The sequence below is a fragment of the Choloepus didactylus genome, chromosome 4 (assembly GCF_015220235.1).
Source record: "Choloepus didactylus isolate mChoDid1 chromosome 4, mChoDid1.pri, whole genome shotgun sequence".
In the NCBI taxonomy this organism is placed as follows: Eukaryota; Metazoa; Chordata; class Mammalia; order Pilosa; family Megalonychidae; genus Choloepus; species Choloepus didactylus.
In genome coordinates, this window is record NC_051310.1 from 115,696,553 (window position 1) to 115,717,258 (window position 20,706).

Consider the following 20,706-nt stretch of genomic DNA (forward strand, 5'->3'; position numbering starts at 1 on the left):
ACACACACCTGTACGTATATATTTGTTTGCATATACATATACAGAACATCACTGGAAGGTTAAACAAAAACCTGGTTAACTATGGTTGCCTCCAAAAATCAGAATGAATGGCTGGGCATTAGGGTAGAAGAAAAAATTTTCATTGTATAACCCTTTTTAACCTTTTTAATATTTACCCATAGGTACGTATTTTGTCCATTAAAAAAATAAACTTTAAATTGTTTTTATAAAAAAGCAAAGGAAGGAAAAGCTGGCCATACTAAGAAGTCATAAGAAGTGTGATAAGTAGTTACATGTGTTGGAGGTGAAAGGTCAAAACTTAAGGAACTTTTTCCTTGCTAAGTAACTGGTTTTTGGTTTGAGTGGAAGAAGTGAAAGAATAACCTCAACAATTTCTATAGCTAAAGCAATTGATTACATTTAGAATATAATTTTTCTGCATTTATTTAATAAATGAAAGTTGTTTCTCGTTCTCCATGCATGTTTATATTTCAGAGTTCTTATATTTCATTCCAAGGAATAAAGTTCCCTAGACATTTTATATGTTAATCAAGAAAAATAGGTTTTCTTATTAAAAAAAAAAAAAGAATTCATCTTGGCGTAATAAATATAGTAGAAACATAATCCAAGACAAACTGTTATTTGCAGATGGGCATGTTAAAAGAAACTTACCCTGCATACCTAACAGCAATAACAGCTTTAAGAAAAAAGCCCCACCACCCTGCACCTCAGCATTTTGCAGTGACCCTGAACTAAAGCTTCATCCATGAAATAATCTCAAGATCTAGATTAAACCAAGAGAAAAATTATCTGATTACACGAAAATGGGGAACAATCTCAATTAGTTGCAGAACTAAGAGAAAGTCCAGATAAGAGTACAAAAGCATCCTATTCTCATTGGTGATTAACAGATTCTAAGAGTTCACATGGAGCAGAAACACCCCAGGGATTCCACAGCAATTTCCTCAACCTGGTCACCATTTCTAAAAGTGCTTTCTCTTTATCAGTAGGAATATTATAATGTGTAAAATGAATAGGTTAATATCCAAACATCCTCACACAGTTGGACTATAAAACATAGAAAGGGCAGAAATGTGGGCATATTTAGATTGAAAGTAGCATGCTACTGAGTAAAACTATAGTGTTTCTAAACTCAATCAAGAATGAGACCTCGATGGCAGCAGGGAACAAGAACAATAAAAAGTGAGGTAGTAGGCCTCACTCAGGGCATGTCGACAAATCACTGTTGGCATGTCTATTATAAACCAGCTCCACAAAGACCTGGCTTCTAATTCTGATGTCATAAGACCCAGATGTGTTAGACTGAATGAGCTGCTTCTCCTCTCTACGTCTCAGTTATGGCTTCTTTAAGATGTGGTAAAACTTCCTTTCTTGGCAGGAATTCTGTTTTCTTAAGATATAAAATACCTAGAGTGCTTGGTACACAGTAGGCATTCAATAAATGAAAACTATTATTATAATAACACATAAAGATTAAATCCCTATCAAGAGTCTAATTAGGTGACTATATTAGAAATTTTATATTAAGGCCAAAACTGATTAGCAATTAACTTATCATTTCCACCTTTCTACTTAAGAGTCAAGAAACTCTAAGACCCATACAAAATTAGTTTCTCCTGACAGGAAATTTAAATGATATGATACAAAAACAGAAATTTCCTTCAAAACAAAGACCAAGAGTACAATAGTCATTTATGTCAGACCCTGCAGAACTAGACACTTTAGCAACCCAACAAATTACAGTTCTATGAAGTTGTTTCTTTTTAAGTGGTCCTATACACTAAGACCGTATCTAAACCACTATTAGGCAATAGAGCAAGATATATTGTTAAGTTTTACTACAGCATGCTGGTTTTAAAAGAAAAGGATGTACTTTATGCACTAAAAATCATGACTGGTAAGAACCATGACTCACTTCATGGTTAAAATCAAGATAAAATCAGAAGGTAGCAAGGCAAACATCTGCAGTGTACCAAATCTACTATTGCCCAAATCCTCACTGGGACACTAAACTAGAAGAGGCAGGACTCCCCTGACAGCACAAGGGCCTTTCCCTACTCAAGTGAATCTGGAAAGAGAGCATGATCGATAGCCACTTTAGGATATGGCTTAGCTACCTTCTATAAAGTGAATCCTAGGGACCTGACTACAGTACTTGAAGAGATTCAGAAACCCAGGTGGCGAACAGAGTATAGGATTTCTACTGATTACATTTAGATTCTCTTTAGTTGGATTAACAAGACAGTATATGATGGTAATTATTCGTTACAAGATTTTGAAAGAGTCAGGTCTACTATGTTTTGCTAGAGCACATAAGTTAATTATAAGTGCTCTGTTTCTATAACAACAAAATACCCTATCATTTGTTATAGACATTTCTAATATCTATTATTTAAACAAGCACATTTGTTTAATTGGATACATTCAACTTCTGCTCTTCTTTAAAAAAAAAAAAAGCTCTTTATTATCATTAATATCATTTCATTGGAAATTGTTTCAGGAAAAGTGAAAAGATTAATAGTAACGTTTTTAAATATCCCTCATTAAATAATACATACCTAAAATTCGGCATAATCTTCCAAACAACATAAAATAAGGATTCCGGGCTAAATGCAGTCTGGCTGCCTTGCCATAAAGCACAGAGTGTCTTTCTAAATTCTTCCACCAAAGACCTGGAAAAGAGGAAGGGAATAGATACCTGAGCGTTACTGAGAGGCTACAATTTCAACCTAGAATGTCCAGTTGTCAAAAAAGAATAAGTGATAAATAAAAAATGTAAATATAACAAGGGGTTGGTCTATTTGTTAAATAATCCTTAACAGTTAAGAAAAATCATCTCAAAAACCCATATAAATAGCAGTAATTGCTGTCAAAACTAGCTTTTTAACCCTATGGTGAACTTTGAGTGTGCCCAAGTTTATCTGTCACAGATCTGACAAATAAAAACCAATGGATAAGATCGTTGATTCAAGAACTGCCCTCAAAGTAATAACATGAATATGAATGGATTAAACTCCCCAGTTAAAAGCTATAGATTGGCAGAGTGGATTAAAAAGTATAAACCGTCAATATGCTGTTTAAAAAAGACTCATTTGCTTAGGCTTGGACCTATTCTCCAAACTCATTACATGGATAACCTGTCTGAAGGAGAGCACTCCACAGGTCAATCTGCAAAGACTGGGAAAGGTGTTTTCTTTTTTCCTCCTCTTTTTTTTCCTTTCTTTTTTTTTGGTTGTTGTTAGCTCCTGGCATTCAAGGAAAGCTCTGTCATAATACTAACTGGATACAAGCTAAAGGAACAGACCCCTCAGAGTCTAAATTCCAGTGATAACATATTAAAATATCAAAATGTCCAGGTTTCAACAGAATATTATAAAACATACAAAGAAACAGAAAATGATGGCCCAAGCAAAGGAGAAGTTTAAAGCATTAAAAGCATTAGAAACCATCAGTGAGGATGTGCCAATTTGGATATATTATGTCCCCCAAAAGTCATGTTCTTTAACGCAATCTTGTGAGGGCAGACAATTGATCTTTTGATTGAGTGTTTCTTTAGAGATGTGACTCAATCATCTGTGGGTAAGACCTTTTATTAAATTATTTCCATGAGGATATGGACCCCGCTCATTCAGGGTGGGTCTTAATTAAATCACTGGAGTCCTACAGGAGAGCTCACAGACAGGAGTTCAGGGCAGCTGAGAGAAACTTTCGGAGAGACACTTGGGAGCTTACAGAGATGCTTGGAGTTGCAGACAGAAGGATGTTTGGAGATGCTAAGCTAAGGACGCACAGGAGCTGACAGAGGAGCTGAAACACAACCCGAGACCACCAGGTACCAGCCACGTGCCTTCCCAGCTGACAGAGGTGTTCTGGATGCCATTAGCCTTTCTTCAGTGAAAGTATTCTCTTGTTGATGCCTTAGTTTGCACACTTTTATGGCTGTAGAACTGTAAATTTGTAGCCAAGTAACCCCCCCTTACAAAAGCCAATCCATTTCTGGTATTTTGCAGAACGGCAGTATTAGCAGACTGGAACAGAGGCGGTCCACACCTGGGACATACCAAAGGTTTTAAAAAAATGGTCCTAAATATACTCAAAGAGTTGAAGGAAAACATAGACAATGAAATAAAAGAAATCAACAAAACAAAAGAACATTGACTATTAATAGTGATGGAAATTATGAAAAGGAACCAAACAGAGTTGCAGACCACAGTAAAAGAAAGTCAGAATTCCCTGAAGAGTTCAAGAGCTAACTGGAGATGGCAAAAGAATCAATGAATTTGAAGATAAGAGCATTTAAATCATTCAGTCTGAGGAGGAGAAAGAGGAAAGAATGAAGAAAAGTTAAGAGCCTGAGGAACCTGTGGGGCACCGTCAAACATACCAATATACACACTGTGGGAGTCCCATAAGGAGGAGAGTGAGACAAAGGAGAAGAAAGAATATTCAAAGAAATAAAGGCTGAAAACTTCCTAAATTTAATGAAAGACATGAATATATATACATCTAAGACATTCAACAAACTCCAAATAGGATAAACTTAGACTGATGTGATGACAAATTATAATCAAACTGTCAACTGCCAAAGATATAGAGAGAATTCTGAAAGCTGCAAGAAAGAAGCAATGTGCCACGTAAAAGGGAGCCTCAATAAAATTAAATATCAATTTCTCATCAGAAACTGTGGAGCCAAGACAGCAGTGGAATGGCATATTTAAAGTGCTGAAAGCAAAAAACTGCCAACCAAGAATTCTATATGTGTCTTTGGAAAATGAGGGAGAGATTAAGACATTCTCAGATAAACAATAGCTGAGGGAGGTCATTTCTACTAAACTGGCCCTATAAGAGATGCTAAAGAGAGTTCTTTAGGTTGAAAGGAAAGAACATGAAACAACAGAATGAAGTCATGAAGAAATAAGGATCTTTGGTACGGGTAACAACATGGGTAAATATAAATGCAGTACCATTGTATTTTTGGTTTGTAACTCCACTTTTTACTTCCTACAGGATCTAAAAGGCAAATGCATAAATTGTAATGTCAGTAGTTCGGGACTCTATACAATATATAAACATGCAATTTGTGAGAACTACACAAAGGTGGGGGGGGTGTCAAAGGGCTATGGTAACATAGTTTCTGGATACCACTGAAGTTATGTTGGTACCAAAGCAAATGAGACTCTTACAGATTTAGGATGTTAAATTTAATCCCTGTGGTAACTACAAAGAAAATATCAGAAAATATGCAAGCTCATAAAGGCAGAAGTTAGAATACAGATTGCCAGAGGCAGAGGGTAGGGAGAATGGGGAGTTAATGAATAATGGGTGTAGGGTTTCTTCTGTTTGGGGAGATGGGAAAGTTTTAGTAATGGAAGGTGGTGAGAGTATCATCACATTGTGAATGTGACTGAATAGTATGCTTGGGAATAGTTGAGATGGGAAAGTTTATGTTATACATATGTTTCCACAAAAAAAAAAAAAAAAGGAGAGAGAGAGAGAGAGAGAGCGCATGCGCGAAAGAGCAACTAAAGAGACAATGACAATTAAATTCAATACGTGGTCCTGGATGGGATTTAACAAGGGAGGAGAAAAAAGGCTCAAAGGGATATTATTGGGACATATGAAAAATTATAGAATATAGATATAAGGTTTATATTAATGCTAAATTTCTTGAGTTTTATAACTGCACTTAGGGTGGGTACAAAACTGAATATCCTTATTCATAGGAAATGTACATACCAGTATTAAGTGTTCAGGAACATGCTGTACATGACTTACTTTCAAGCGTTCAGAAAATTGACTTATAAATAGTCAGACAGATAGATGGACATATAAATAGATGCAGTGACAGGTGGATGCACAGACAGCATGATAAGGTAATTATGGCAAAAAGTTAAAATTGGTGGATCTGGGTATCTGGGGGTTAGGGGTATGCTGCAGTTCTGTGTTTTGGGCCTGTATTATTTTTGTAAATGTCCTATAAGTTTGAAACTATTTCAAAATACAAGTTTTTTTAAAAAAAATTAAAACAAGTAACAAGATCTCCCTTCCCATCTTCTGCAGTTTTCTTTCTTATCCCTCCCTCGGAACACTTCCCACACCTCACTCTGTGACCACCTGCTCATCAACACTTCAAGCCAGAATGCTTCAAAAATGTGCAACTCCACATCAGTGACTCTCAAACCCAAACCTCCAGGCTAGATTTTTTCATGACCACTTTTATTCGGGTTTCTCCAGGTTCCAATAGGACTTCTCTACTGGATGTACTCTTATCACTTTGCACTCAATATATTCTCAGCTGCTCAGGTACCTACACTGTACTCCCCCACATCCTCCATACTGTCTCCCATTATCCATTTTCCTCATTTTCCATAGTAATAGAACTTTTTTTTTAAAGCTGAGCACGTCTTCCCAGAATAAATGTGTGTCCAACTTCAGGAAAATTCCTTAAAAGGAAACACTACTTATTAATCCCTTCCTTCTTCCTGCTAGCTGGAAAGAGGATGTAATGGTGGAGCTCCAGCACCATAGTTGACTATGTGGATGATATCCCCACACTAGGGTTGATGGACCAGAAAGCTAAAAGGAACCTCATGACATTTTGAAACAATCCTTGATAGATAACCTCCAAATTTTACATGAGATAAGAAACCACGGATGTTTTAAGTTATTGCTAATTTTGGTTTTCTATGCATGTAGCTAAACTGATATACCTCCTCAACTTTAATTACTCTGTCAATATAACCACCATACTCTTGGATACTTGACTGTTGTCAGAGAATCTCAATATCTTCTTTCTCATCCCGTTATACATTAGGTCTCTGGAATATAAATCGTATTTTTCACCACTCAGTACCTATGCTCTCTTCCTACATTTGGAGACTTTCTCACCTAAGAGTCTTGGTGGGAGTGAGAGCTCACTTCCCACTAAAGAAGCTGAAAAGGCCAGATACTTGCTTTCTCAGCCTCTCTTGCGGTCAGAAAACAAGTATGTGACCTGGGTCCTGCCCATCTGAAACAGGAGTTAGTGACACAAAGAAGCAGGGACAGCACTGAACACTCTTTGGTGGCAGTGGTAGTGGTGGCAAAAGCTTCATCTAGGGTCCAAGGGCAGCAGTAACAGCATTCACCCAACACCTATCTCCAGTAGTCCTGGTAATGTGAACACTGGCATTGTACAGCTCAGCAATGACAGCAGTGTCCTTACAGGACAGTTCCATAGGAAGACTAACTGTGGTACTGATTGCCTAGACTCCAGACCTGATGTTCCACCCACCCAACAATGATTACCTTCAGTATATTACTTTTCTGCCTAAATAGGCCAGTGGCAGTTTCTACAGTTTGTAACTAAACCCTAAATGACACTAACACATCAAGTACCACAAATTCTTCCCTTAACTTTTATGCACATGTATTTTTTCCTCATTTTACTGTTATCACCTTCAGCCTGATGACTGGAAAGGATGAAGCTTCCTTGAATGCAGGCCCTTTCTAGCTCCTTCCATATGCTCCTACTAAAGGAAATTCTCTTAGAATACCGCTTCAGGGGTAAAATTCTAGAGAGGAATTCCAGGAAGATGGTGGAATAATGACAAGCAGAAGGCACTCCTCCACCAAAAGCACCTAGAGAACAGGCAGGAATTATCCAAAGAAGTGGTTCTGGGGCTTGGGAGACCTGGGAAGGGCCACTGTAGCATACAAGGAAGAGCAGGAAGAAAAAATGGAGAAAATAGGACTGAGAAATTGTGGGCCCTTTGGTATGGTTCTGCCCTCCATGCATGGGATGGCAGCCCTGGTTTTGATGTGAAATACTGACAAACCATATGCCAAAGGTAACTTTCAACACAAACCTAATCAATAACAAAATCTTAGAGGTGAGGGAAACCAACTTTCAAAATAATAATATCAAGATAACCAGATGCCCAGAAATCAGCAAAAAATTTACAAGGCACATTAAGAAACAAGAAGATATGACCAAACCTGAAGATCACATTTAAAAGTCCAAGGAAATAAAGAATTTGGAACGACTAACAAAGATGGTCAAACAAATCTAAATAATTCCAATGAGATGGTTGAAGAGATAAAGGATATTAAAGAGACACTAGGAGAGCATAAAGAAGAGCTTGAAAGATTACCAAAAAAAAAAAAGCAGATCTTACAGAAAGATAATGTAGATGATATTTAAAAATATACTAGAAACACACAACAGATCTGAAGAGCTAGAGGAGAGATCAACTGTACATAAACATGTAAAAGAAAAAATGGAGAAAAAAATGGAAAAATTTGAGTTGGGTCTCAGTGAAATGACTGACAAAATGAAGCACACAAATATACATATTACAGGTGTCCCAGAAGAAAAAGAGAAGAGTAAAGGACCAGGAAGAATATGTGAGGACATAATGGCTGAAATTTTCCCAACTCTTACATAAGACATAAATATGCAAACCCAAGGAGTCCAGCATACTCCAAACAGAATAAATCTGAATAGACCAACCCCAAAACACATACTAATCAGAATGTCCAATGCTGAATAGGAAAGAATCCTGAAAGGAGCAAGAGAAAGGCAATCCACCACATAAAAGTGATGCCATATAAGGCTGAGTGCTAACTATTCATCGGGCACCATGGAGGTGAGAAGGCAGTGGTATGATTTATTTAAAATACTGGAAGAGATAAATTACTCTGAGTCAAGAATACTTTCTCCAGCAAAGCTGTCCTTCAACAGTGGGGGAGAACTTACAATATTCACAGATAAACAAAAGCTGAAAGAGGATATTAACAAGAGATCTGACCTACAAGAAATACTAGAGGGAATTCTACTAGCCAAAAAAAAAAAATAAAAAGAAAGAGAGGCCTGCACTAAGAGTATAGAAGTGATATCTATCAGTAAGAGTAAATGAAAGGATAAAAAGAGACAAATAATGTATCTGACAAATAAAAGCCAAAGGATAAAATAGTGAAAGAAAGGACAGCTTTTACAGTAATAACATTGAATGTTAATGGATTAAACTCACCAATCAAAAGACAGAGATTGGTAGAATGGATTAAAAAAAAAAAAAACTATGATACAACCATATGCTGTTTACAAGACTCATTTTAGACCCAAAGATACAAATAAGTTGAAAGTGAAAGGATGGAAAAAGATATTCCATGCATGCAGCAACAACAACAATAAAAAAAGCTGGGGTAGCTAAACTAATATCAGACAACATCAACTTTAAATGCAAAAATGTTATAAGTGACAAGAAAAGACACTGTGTTAATAAAAGGGACAATTCACCAAGAAGAAGTAAAATCATAAATATTTTATGCACCTAATCGAGGTGTCCCAAATTTCATGAGACAAATAATGACAAAACTGAAGGGAGTAATAAAGATCTCTACAATAGTAGTGGGAGACTTGAACACACCACTGTCTCCAACAAACACAATGTCTAAACAGAGGAATAATAAAGGAACTGAGAGCCTAAATAATATAATAAATGAACTAGATCTAACAAACATATATAGAACACTGCAACCGAAAACAGCAGGATATAAAGTGGTCACGGAACATTCTCTAGGAGAGACCACATGCTGGGGTACAAGACAGGTCTTAATAAACTTAAAAGAACTGAAATTTTACAAAGTACTCTGATCAATCATAATGGAATGAAGTTTGAAATCAATGATAACCAGAGAACTGGAAATTACACAAATATGGAGGCTAAACAACATGCTCTTAATCAATGGGTCATAGAAGAAATTTCGAGAGAAATCAACAAATATCTCAAGTTGAATGAAAACGAGAGCACAACAAATGGTCAAAAGCCAAAAGAAAATCATAAAGCACATGAAGACCCCCAGTAGACATAGACAAGCCAAACAACCAAATTAAAAAAGGAGAGGAGACACATAATCCAGAGCAATTAATGAAAGAAGTATATACAAATCTGCAAAAACCTGAATGGGTTGGCTAAAGACACAGAAGACATCAAGCAGGCTTCAGAAGAGCATAAAGAATTTGGAAGAGTAAACAAACCAACAAACAAAAAAACCCGGCAGATCTTATGGAAATAAAAGGTACTGTAGATCAAATTAAAAATATACTACAGACCTACAACACCAGATTTGAAGAGGCAGAAGAATAACTGAATTAGAGGACATGGCAATTGAATGAGAACGCACAAAAGAACAAATGGTGAAAAAATAGAAAAATCTGAAATGGATCTCATGGAAATGAAGGACACCATGAAGCACAAAAGTATAAGAATCACTGGTGCCCCAGAAGGAGAAAAGAAGAGTAAAGAGCTAGGAAGAGTATTTGAGGACACAGCTGGGGAAAACTTCCCAATCCTTATAAAAGACATAAAAATGCAAACCAAGGAAGCCCAATGAACAACAAATACAATAATTCCAAAGAGACCCACTCTGAGACATATACTAATCAATCTGTCAAATGCTGAAGAGGGAAAGTTCTGAAAGCAGCAAGAGAGAAGCAATTCACCACATACAAGGAAAACCATGTAAGACTAAGCAGTGACTACTCTGTGGGCACCATGGAGGAGAGAAGGCAGTGGTATAATATAGTTAAGATTCTGAAAGAGAAAAATTCCCAGCCAAGAATTCTTTATCCAGCAAAACTCTCCTTCAAAATTGAGGGAGACTTTAAAATTTTCACAGACAAAAAAAATGTTGAGAGAATTTGTTAACAAGAGCCCTGCCCAGCAAGAAATAAAATACTAAACGGAGTTTTACCAGCTGACAAAAAAAAAAAAAAAGAAAAAAGAAAAAAGAAAAAAGAAAGAAAGAAAGAAAGAAAGAAAAGAAAGGAGAGACAGAGATCTGGAGAAGGGCACAGAACTGAATAGTATTAGTAACAATAACTTAAATGGAAAAAAAGAAAGGGAGGAAAAAACAGATCTGACAACTAAAAACCAAAGGATAAGATGGCTGGTTCAAGAACTGTGTTCACAGTAATAACTTCAAATGTGAATGGATTAAACTCTCCAATTAAAAGATACAGACTGGCAGAATGGATTAAAGAGTATGATCCATCAATATACTGTATACAAGAGACTCATCTTACACTCAGCGACACAAAGAGATTGAAAGTAAAAGGATAGAAAAAAAATATTCCACGCAAACTGCAACCAAAAGAAAGCAGGGGTAGCTATACTAATACTGGACAAAATAGACTTTAAATGCAAAATAGACTTTAAATGTCATAAGAAACAAAGAAGGACACTATATATTAATAAAAGGGACAATTTAACAAGAAGAAATAGCAATCATAAATGTTTATGCACCGAATCAAGGAGCTCCAAAGTACATGAGACAAACATTGCCTAAACTGAAGGGAGCAATAGATATTTTTACAATAATAGTGGAAGAATTCAATACACCACTCTCTTCTATAGCTAGAACAACCTGACAGAGAACCAATATAGAAACTGAGAACCTAAACAATGTGATAGATGAATTACACTTAACAAACATATATAGATTGTTACATCCCAAATTACCAGGACATACATTCTTCTCTAACACTCATAGAATGTTCTCCAGGATATATCATATGCTGGGGCAAAAAACAAGTCTCAATAAATTTAAAAAAATTGAAATTATTCAAAGCACATTCTCTGACCATAATGGAATGCAACTAGAAAGCAATACCCACCAAAGAAACAGACCTTTCACAAATACATGGAGGTTAAACAGCACACTCATAAACAATCAGTGGATCAAAGAAGAAACTGCAAGAGAAATTGGTAAATATCTAGAGACGAATGAAAATGAGAACATAACATATCAAAACCTACAGGATACAGCAAAGGCAGAGGTGAGAGGGAAATTTATACCCCTAAATGCATACATCAAAAAGGAACAAAGAGCTAAAACCAAAGATCTAACTGAACTGAAGAGGCTAGAGAATGATCAGCAAACTAACCCTAAAGCAAGCAGAAAAGAAATAACAAGGAGGAAAAACTAAGATGGTGGCTAGCTAAGACAGGGCGAAAAAATACCTCCGTGAAAAACACTAGCTAAAAACCAGAAAGTGACCCAGAATACTGGTTACAGCGATGCGCCAGCTGGATGAGGTCTCCTAGCTCCAGAGGGGCCGTATACTTGGTGAAAGCAGGAGTCTGCATTCTGAAACAAGTGAGTAAGCTGGCTGGAAGACCCGCAGCCGCGCGGCAGTCTGAGGAAATCAGGGCTTGGCATTTGGAGACCGGCTGGCTCTTTTAAAATAAAAAATAAATAAATAAAATAAAAAAGGCAAAAACCCAGGAGCGGCTGCAGCTGCGATCATGGGAACCATGCAGCAAAACACAGCAAGAGGGGGCTGGGCCAGCCTCTCGGTGTCTGGCCTGGAGGATAGTCCGCTGCAGATACCCTCGGGGCTGGGGGAACGGAGGGGAGAGCTGGAAGCAGAAAGAAACCCCACAGCTAGCAGCTGGCTCCCCAGAGGGCTGGATAAACTCCTGCCCAGGGCCGTGCCCACAGCCCAGAGCCCCGCCAGTTGCCCGGGAGCTGGGAAGGAGGAACTGTGTGAGGAGGAGGGAGCTGAGACACCCCGTTAGGCCATTTTTGCATCAGGCTGAGAGCGCCCATGCACAGCCCGGCAGCCCGGGACTTCCCTTGAGGGACGGTGCACACTGGTGACGTAGCACGGCATTCCCTTGGCTGAGCTCCTGGAGGATCACGGCTGGGAGGGAGGACCTGCTCGGAGAACCCAGGGGCGCTACGCCAAGTCCGGTGGTTTGTGGATAAGCGAGAGAGAGGGTCCGGGGCTGAACTGAAATGAAGGCTTAGACTCTTGTGGCAACCTTGAATCTCTGGGAACCTGGGGGATTTGAACATTAAAACTGCCATTCCTCCCTGGCCACCCATACACATGCCCCACATTCAGGGCGGACGGCTCCAGCAACACACCCAAACTGAGTTCTCCAACTGAACCCCACAAGAATCATTTCCCCACACACCGTGGGAACAAGGTTGAGAACTGACTTGAGGGATATAGGTGACTCACAGACGCCAACTGCTGGTTAGGTAGAGAAAGTGTACATCACCAAACTGTGTTTCTGAAAAATTAGATCGACATCCTTTTTTTTTTTTACAACTTGAAAGAACCCTATCAAGCAAAACAAATGCCAAGAGGCCAAAAACAACTGAAAATCTTAATGCATATGATAAAACCAGACGATATGGAGAATCCAATTCCAAACACACAAATCAAGGTATCGGAAGATACACAGTACGTCGCAAAATTAATCAAAGAACTACAATCGAGGAACAAAAACATGGCAAAGGATTTAAAGGACATCAAGAAGACCATGGCCCAGGATATAAGTGACATAAAGAAGATGCTAAAAGGACATAAAGAAGACATTGGGGAGGAGCTCGGGCAAGATGGCGGCATAGAGAGGAGTGGAAGCTAAGTAGTCCCCCTGGAACAACTACAAAAAACCAGAAACAACTAGTAAATAATCCAGAGTAACTGCAGGGGGACAAAGGAGACCATCCACTCATCACACACCAACCTAAATTGGGAGGAATGCCCGAGAACACAGCATAAAATCTGTAAGTAAAACCTGCGGATCCAACTCGCGAGACCCCCTCCCCAATAGCCCAAGCTGCAAAGCCTCGTGGTGCCAGAGAGAAGCTCTCTCCCAGCAAGCGAATACAGCTCAGCTGAGCTCCAACTGGGGTTTTAAGTAGCGAGTGTGAACTGCTCACTACAGGTACGCATCCCCAAAAAACAGACAGAGGCTTTGGGTGACGACTGACCTGGGAGAGCCGGAGGGTCGCCTTGGACTGGGTCTGAAGGGGACTATCTGTTTCTTTTTCGGCTCAGAGGAGAAAGCCCCAGTCATTTTCAGTTTCCAGGGCTGTGACTCTGGGAAGGGTGGAGACAGCACAAGCAGAGAGCGAGACCACTGAAATGCTAATGACCTCCACCTGGGGGCTCTGTCTTCTCTAGGAGGAAAGGGGTGGGGCCCTTTCCATTCAGAACCAGACCCCAGAGCGTGGGGAAACACGGCCATACCTCCTCACACCAGTCAAGAATTATGGGCTAACAGGCGTCACCTGCTGGGCAGAAAAGCACAGTGACCTGAGGCATCACAGGGTGTACCAATTTTCTAAGACACACCCACAGGGAAACCAGATACTGAATATTTCTTCCCTCTGGGACCTGAGCCTGTTCTGGTCTGGGAAAACCTGCTTTGGATAACCAAGGAAACCATGCCTAGACAACAGAAAATTACAATCGACACTAAGAAAAACAAAGTTATGGCCCAGTCAAAGGAACAAACGTACACTTCAACTGAGATACAGGAATTTTAAACAACTAATGCTAAATCAATTCAAAAAGTTTAGAGAAGATATTGCAAAAGAGATAGAGGCTGTAAAGGAAGCACTGGACATGTATACGGCAGGAATCAAAAGTTCAAAAAAACAACTAGTAGAATCTATGGAAATGAAAGGCACAACAAAAGAGATGAAAGACACAATGGAAACATACAACAGCAGATCTCAAGAGGCAGAAGAAAACACTCAGGAACTGGAGAACAAAACACCTGAAAGCCTACACGCAAAGGAGCAGATGGAGAAAAGAATGAAAAAATATGAGCAATGTCTCCGGGAACTCAAGGATGAAACAAAGTACAATAATGTACATATCATTGGTGTCCCAGGAGGAAAAGAGAAGGGAAAGGGGGCAGAAGCAATAATAGAGGAAATAATTAATGAAAATTTCCCATCTTTATGAAAGACATAAAATTACAGATCCAAGAAGCGCAGCGTACTCCAAACAGAAGAGATATGAATAGGCCTACGCCAAGACACTTAATAATCAGATTATCAAATGTCAAAGACAAAGAGAGAATCCTGAAAGCAGCAAGAGAAAAGCAATCCATTACATACAAAGGAAGCTTAATAAGACTATGTGCGGATCTCTCAGCAGAAACCATGGAGGCAAGAAGGAAGAGGTGTGATATATTTAAGATACTGAAAGAGAAAAACCGCCAACCAAGAATCCTGTATCCAGCAAAGCTGTCCTTCAAATATGAGGGAGAGCTCAAAATAGTTTCTGACAAACAGACAATGAGAGACTTTGTGAACAAGACACCTGTCCTACAGGAAATACTAAAGGGAGCACTACACGGTCATAGAAGACAGGAGTGTGTGGTTTGGAACACAATTTTGGGAGATGGTAGCACAAGAATGTAAGTACACTGAATAAAGGTAACTATGAATATGGTTGAGAGAGGAAGGTGGGGAGCATGTGAGACACCACAAGAAAGGAAGAAAGATAAAGACTGGGACTGTGTAACTTGCTGAAATCTAGAGTATTCAACAATTGTGATAAAATGTACAAATATGTTCTTTTACGAGGGAGAACAAGCAAATGTCAACCTTGCAAGGTGTTAAAAATGGGGAGGCATTGGGGGAGGGATGTAATCAGCATAAACTAGAGACTGTAACTAATAGAATCATTGTATTATGCTTTCTTTAATGTAACAAAGGTGATATACCAAGGTGAATGCAGATAAGAGAGGGGGATAGGGGAGGCATGTTAGACACTTGACATTGGTGGTATTGTCTGATTCTTTATTCTACTTTGATTTAAGGTTATTTTTCCTTTTGCTGCTTCCTAGCTGTCATTTTTTTTTTTTCCTCTTTCTTTTGCCTCTCCACCTTCTTTGACTCTCCATCCTGCCTTGTGGAAGAAATGTAGATGCTCTTATATAGATAGTGGTGAAGGTGGTGAACTCATAAATGTATGACCATGCAGAAAACCATCCATTATTTACTTGGGATGGAATGTATGGTGAGTGAACAAAACCATATTAAAAAAAAATGGGTTGATGACAAAACCTCGAGGGCAGTATACTGAGTGAAATAAGCCAGACACATAAGGACAATTATTGCAGGGTCTCACTGATAGGAACTAATTATAATATGTAAACTCATAGACATGAAACATAAGGTACCAAGATATAGGACAAGGCTTAAGAATGGGGAGTGGTTGCTTAGTATGGGCAGAATGTTCAATTAGGACGAACTTAAATGTTTGGAAATGAACAGGGGTGTTGGTAGCAAGATGTGAGAATAACTAACAGCGCCGAATGGTGTGTGAATGAGATGGAAAGGGGAAGCTCAGAGTCATATATGTCACCAGAAGGAAAGTTGGAGGTCAAAAGATGGGAATGTAGAAAACTGAATCCTATGGTGGGCAATGTCCATGATCAACTGTACAAATACTAGAAATCACTTCCATAAACCAGAACAAATGTATGACAATACAATTAGAAGTTAATAATAGAGGGGCATATAGGGAAGAACTATATACCTATTACAAACTATATACTACAGTTAGTAGTATTTCAACATTTTTTCATAAACAGTAACAAATGTACTATATCAATACTATGAGTCAACAATTGAGGGGGGTTGGTTAGGGATAGGGGAGGATTAGAGTTTCCTTTTCTTTTTTTTCTTTTTTCATCTTTCACTTTATTTCTTGTCTAGAGTAATGAAAAGTTTCTAAAAATTGAACAAAAATTAAGGTGATGGATGCACAGCTGTATGAGGGTACCCAGGGGCAAGTGACTGTACACTTTGGATCTTTGGATAATTGTATGCTATCTGAACAATCACAATAAAAATGAAAAAAAAAAAAAGACATTGGAAGAGTAAATAAAAAAATAGAAGATCTTATGGAAATGAAAGAAACTGTTGGCCAAATTAAAAAGACTCTGGACATTCACAATACAAAACTAGAGGAAGCTGAACAACGTCTCAGTGTCCTAGAAGTCCACAGAACAGAAAATGAACGAACAAAAGAAAGAATGGAGAAAAAAATCAAAAAAATCGAATTGGATCTCAGGGATACGACAGATAAAATAAAACGCCCAAACTTAAGACTCATTGGTGTCCCAGAAGGGGAAGAGAAGGGTAAGGTCTAGAAAGAGTAGTCAAAGAAATTGCTGGGGAAAACTTCCCCAACCTTTTACACAATATAAATACACAAAGCATAAATGCCCAGCGAACTCCAAATAGAATAAATCCAAATAAACCCACTCTGAGACATATTCTGATCAGACTCTCAAATACTGAAGAGAAGGAGCAAGTTCTGAAAGCAGCAAGAGAAAAGCAATTCACCACATACAAAGGAAACAGCATAAGACTAAGTAGTGACTACTCAGCAGCCACCATGGAGGCAAGAAGGCAGTGGCAGGACATGTTTAAAATTCTGAGAGAGAAAAATTTCCAGCCAAGAATACTTATCCAGAAAAACTCTCCTTCAAATTTGAGGGAGAGCTTAAATTTCACAGACAAACAAATGCTGAGAGAATTTGCTAACAAGAGACCTGCCCTACTGGAGATACTAAAGGGAGCCCTACAGACAGAGAAACAAAGACAGGACAGAGAGACCTGGAGAAAGGTTCAGTACTAAAGAGATTCGGTATGGGTACAATAAAGGATATTAATACACAGAGGGGAAAAATATGACAAACATAAACCAAAGGATAAGATGGCTGATTCAAGAAATGCCTTCACGGTTATAACGTTGAATGTAAATGGATTAAACTCCCCAATTAAAAGATATAGATTCGCAGAATGGATAAAAAAAAATGAACCATCAATATGTTGCATACAAGAGACTCATCTTAGACACAGGGACACAAAGAAACTGAAAGTGAAAGGATGGAAAAAATATTTCATGCAAGCTACAGCCAAAAGAAAGCAGGTGTAGCAATATTAATCTCAGATAAAATAGACTTCAAATGCAGGGATGTTATGAGAGACAAAGAAGGCCACTACATACTAATAAAAGGGGCAATTCAGCAAGAAGAAATAACAATCGTAAATGTCTATGCACCCAACCAAGGTGCCACAAAATACATGAGAGAAACACTGGCAAAACTAAAGGAAGCAATTGATGTTTCCACAATAATTGTGGGAGACTTCAACACATCACTCTCTCCTATAGATAGATCAACCAGACAGAAGACCAATAAGGAAATTGAAAACCTAAACAATCTGATAAAGGAATTAGATTTAACAGACATATACAGGACATTACATCCCAAATCACCAGGATACACATACTTTTCTAGTGCTCACAGAACTTTATCCAGAATAGATCATATGCTGGGACATAAAACAAGCCTCAATAAATTTAAAAAGATTGAAATTATTCAAAGCACATTCTCTGACCACAATGGAATACAATTAGAAGTCAATAACCATCAGAGACTTAGAAAATTCACAAATACCTGGAGGTTAAACAACACACTCCTAAACAATCAGTGGGTTAAAGAAGAAATAGCAAGAGAAATTGCTAAATATATAGAGATGAATGAAAATGAGAACACAACATACCAAAACCTATGGGATGCAGCAAAAGCAGTGCTAAGGGGGAAATTTATAGCACTAAACGCATATATTAAAAAGGAAGCAAGAGCCAAAATCAAAGAACTAATGGATCAACTGAAGAAGCTAGAAAATGAACAGCAAACCAATCCTAAACCAAGTACAAGAAAAGAAATAACAAGGATTAAAGCAGAAATAAATGACATAGAGAACAAAAAAACAATAGAGAGGATAAATATCACCAAAAGTTGGTTCTTTGAGAAGATCAACAAGATTGACAAACCCCTAGCTAGACTGACAAAATCAAAAAGAGAGAAGACCCATATAAACAAAATAATGAATGAAAAAGGTGACATAACTGGAGATCCTGAAGAAATTAAAAAAATTATAAGAGGATACTATGAACACCTGTATGGCAACAAACTGGAGAATGTAGAAGAAATGGACAATTTCCTGGAAACATATGAACAACCTAGACTGACCAGAGAAGAAATAGAAGACCTCAACCAACCCATCACAAGCAAAGAGATCCAATCAGTCATCAAAAATCTTCCCACAAATAAATGCCCAGGGCCAGATGGCTTCACAGGGGAATTCTACCAAACTTTCCAGAAAGAACTGACCCCAATCTTACTCAAACTCTTTCAAAACATTGAAGAAAATGGAACACTACCTAACTCATTTTATGAAGCTAACATCAATCTAATACCAAAACCAGGCAAAGATGCTACAAAAAAGGAAAACTACCGGCCAATCTCCCTAATGAATATAGATGCAAAAATCCTCAACAAAATACTTGCAAATCGAATCCAAAGACACATTAAAAAAATCATACACCATGACCAAGTGGGGTTCATTCCAGGCATGCAAGGATGGTTCAACATAAGAAAAACAATCAATGTATTACAACACATTAAAAACTCGAAAGGGAAAAATCAATTGATCATCTCAATAGATGCTGAAAAAGCATTTGACAAAATCCAACATCCCTTTTTGATAAAAACACTTCAAAAGGTAGGAATTGAAGGAAACTTCCTCAACATGATAAAGAGCATATATGAAAAACCCACAGCCAGCACAGTACTCAATGGTGAGAGACTGAAAGCCTTCCCTCTAAGATCAGGAACAAGACAAGGATGCCCGCTGTCACCACTGTTATTCAACATTGTGCTGGAAGTGCTAGCCAGGGCAATCCGGCAAGACAAAGAAATAAAAGGCATCCAAATTGGAAAAGAAGAAGTAAAACTGTCATTGTTTGCAGATGATATGATCTTATATCTAGAAAACCCTGAGAAATCGACGATACAGCTACTAGAGCTAATAAACAAATTTAGCAAAGTAGCGGGATACAAGGTTAATGCACATAAGTCAGTAATGTTTCTATATGCTAGAAATGAACAAACCGAAGAAACACTCAAGAAAAAGATACCATTTTCAATAGCAACTAAAAAAATCAAGTACCTAGGAATAAACTTAACCAAAGATGTAAAAGACCTATACAAAGAAAACTACATAACTCTACTGAAAGAAATAGAAGGGGACCTTAAAAGATGGAAAAATATTCCATGTTCATGGATAGGAAGACTAAATGTCATTAAGATGTCAATTCTACCCAAACTCATCTACAGATTCAATGCAATCCCAATCAAAATTCCAACAACCTACTTTGCAGACTTGGAAAAGCTAGTTATCAAATTTATTTGGAAAGGGAAGATGCCTCGAATTGCTAAAGACACTCTAAAAAAGAAAAACGAAGTGGGAGGACTTACACTCCCTGACTTTGAAGCTTATTATAAAGCCACAGTTGCCAAAACAGCATGGTACTGGCACAAAGATAGACATATAGATCAATGGAATCGAATTGAGAATTCGGAGATAGACCCTCAGATCTATGGCCGACTGATCTTTGATAAGGCCCCCAAAGTCACTGAACTGAGTCATAATGGTCTTTTCAACAAATGGGGCTGGGAGAGTTGGATATCCATATCCAAAAGAATGAAAAAGGACCCCTACCTCACCCCCTACACAAAAATTAACTCAAAATAGACCAAAGATCTCAGTATAAAAGAAAGTACCATAAAACTCCTAGAAGATAATGTAGGAAAACATCTTCAAGACCTTGTATTAGGTGGCCACTTCCTAGACTTTACACCCAAAGCACAAGCAACAAAAGAGAAAATAGACAAATGGGAACTCCTCAAGCTTAGAAGTTTCTGCACCTCAAAGGAATTTCTCAAAAAGGTAAAGAGGCAGCCAACTCAATGGGAAAAAATTTTTGGAAACCATGTATCTGACAAAAGACTGATATCTTGCATATATAAAGAA

At 38.0% G+C, this 20,706-nt stretch overlaps 1 protein-coding gene across 9 annotated transcripts in view; it reads right to left on the reverse strand.

Moving 5' to 3' along the window:
- The window catches only part of USP3 (ubiquitin specific peptidase 3), a 156,159-nt gene that overhangs the window by 46,128 nt on the left and 89,325 nt on the right, over positions 1-20,706 (reverse strand). For all 9 annotated transcript variants that reach the window (XM_037833753.1, XM_037833750.1, XM_037833756.1 and 6 more), the window contains one exon: positions 2,580-2,693. In XM_037833753.1, the coding sequence (XP_037689681.1) occupies positions 2,580-2,693 (114 nt within the window). The remainder of the gene's footprint in view (positions 1-2,579; positions 2,694-20,706) is intronic.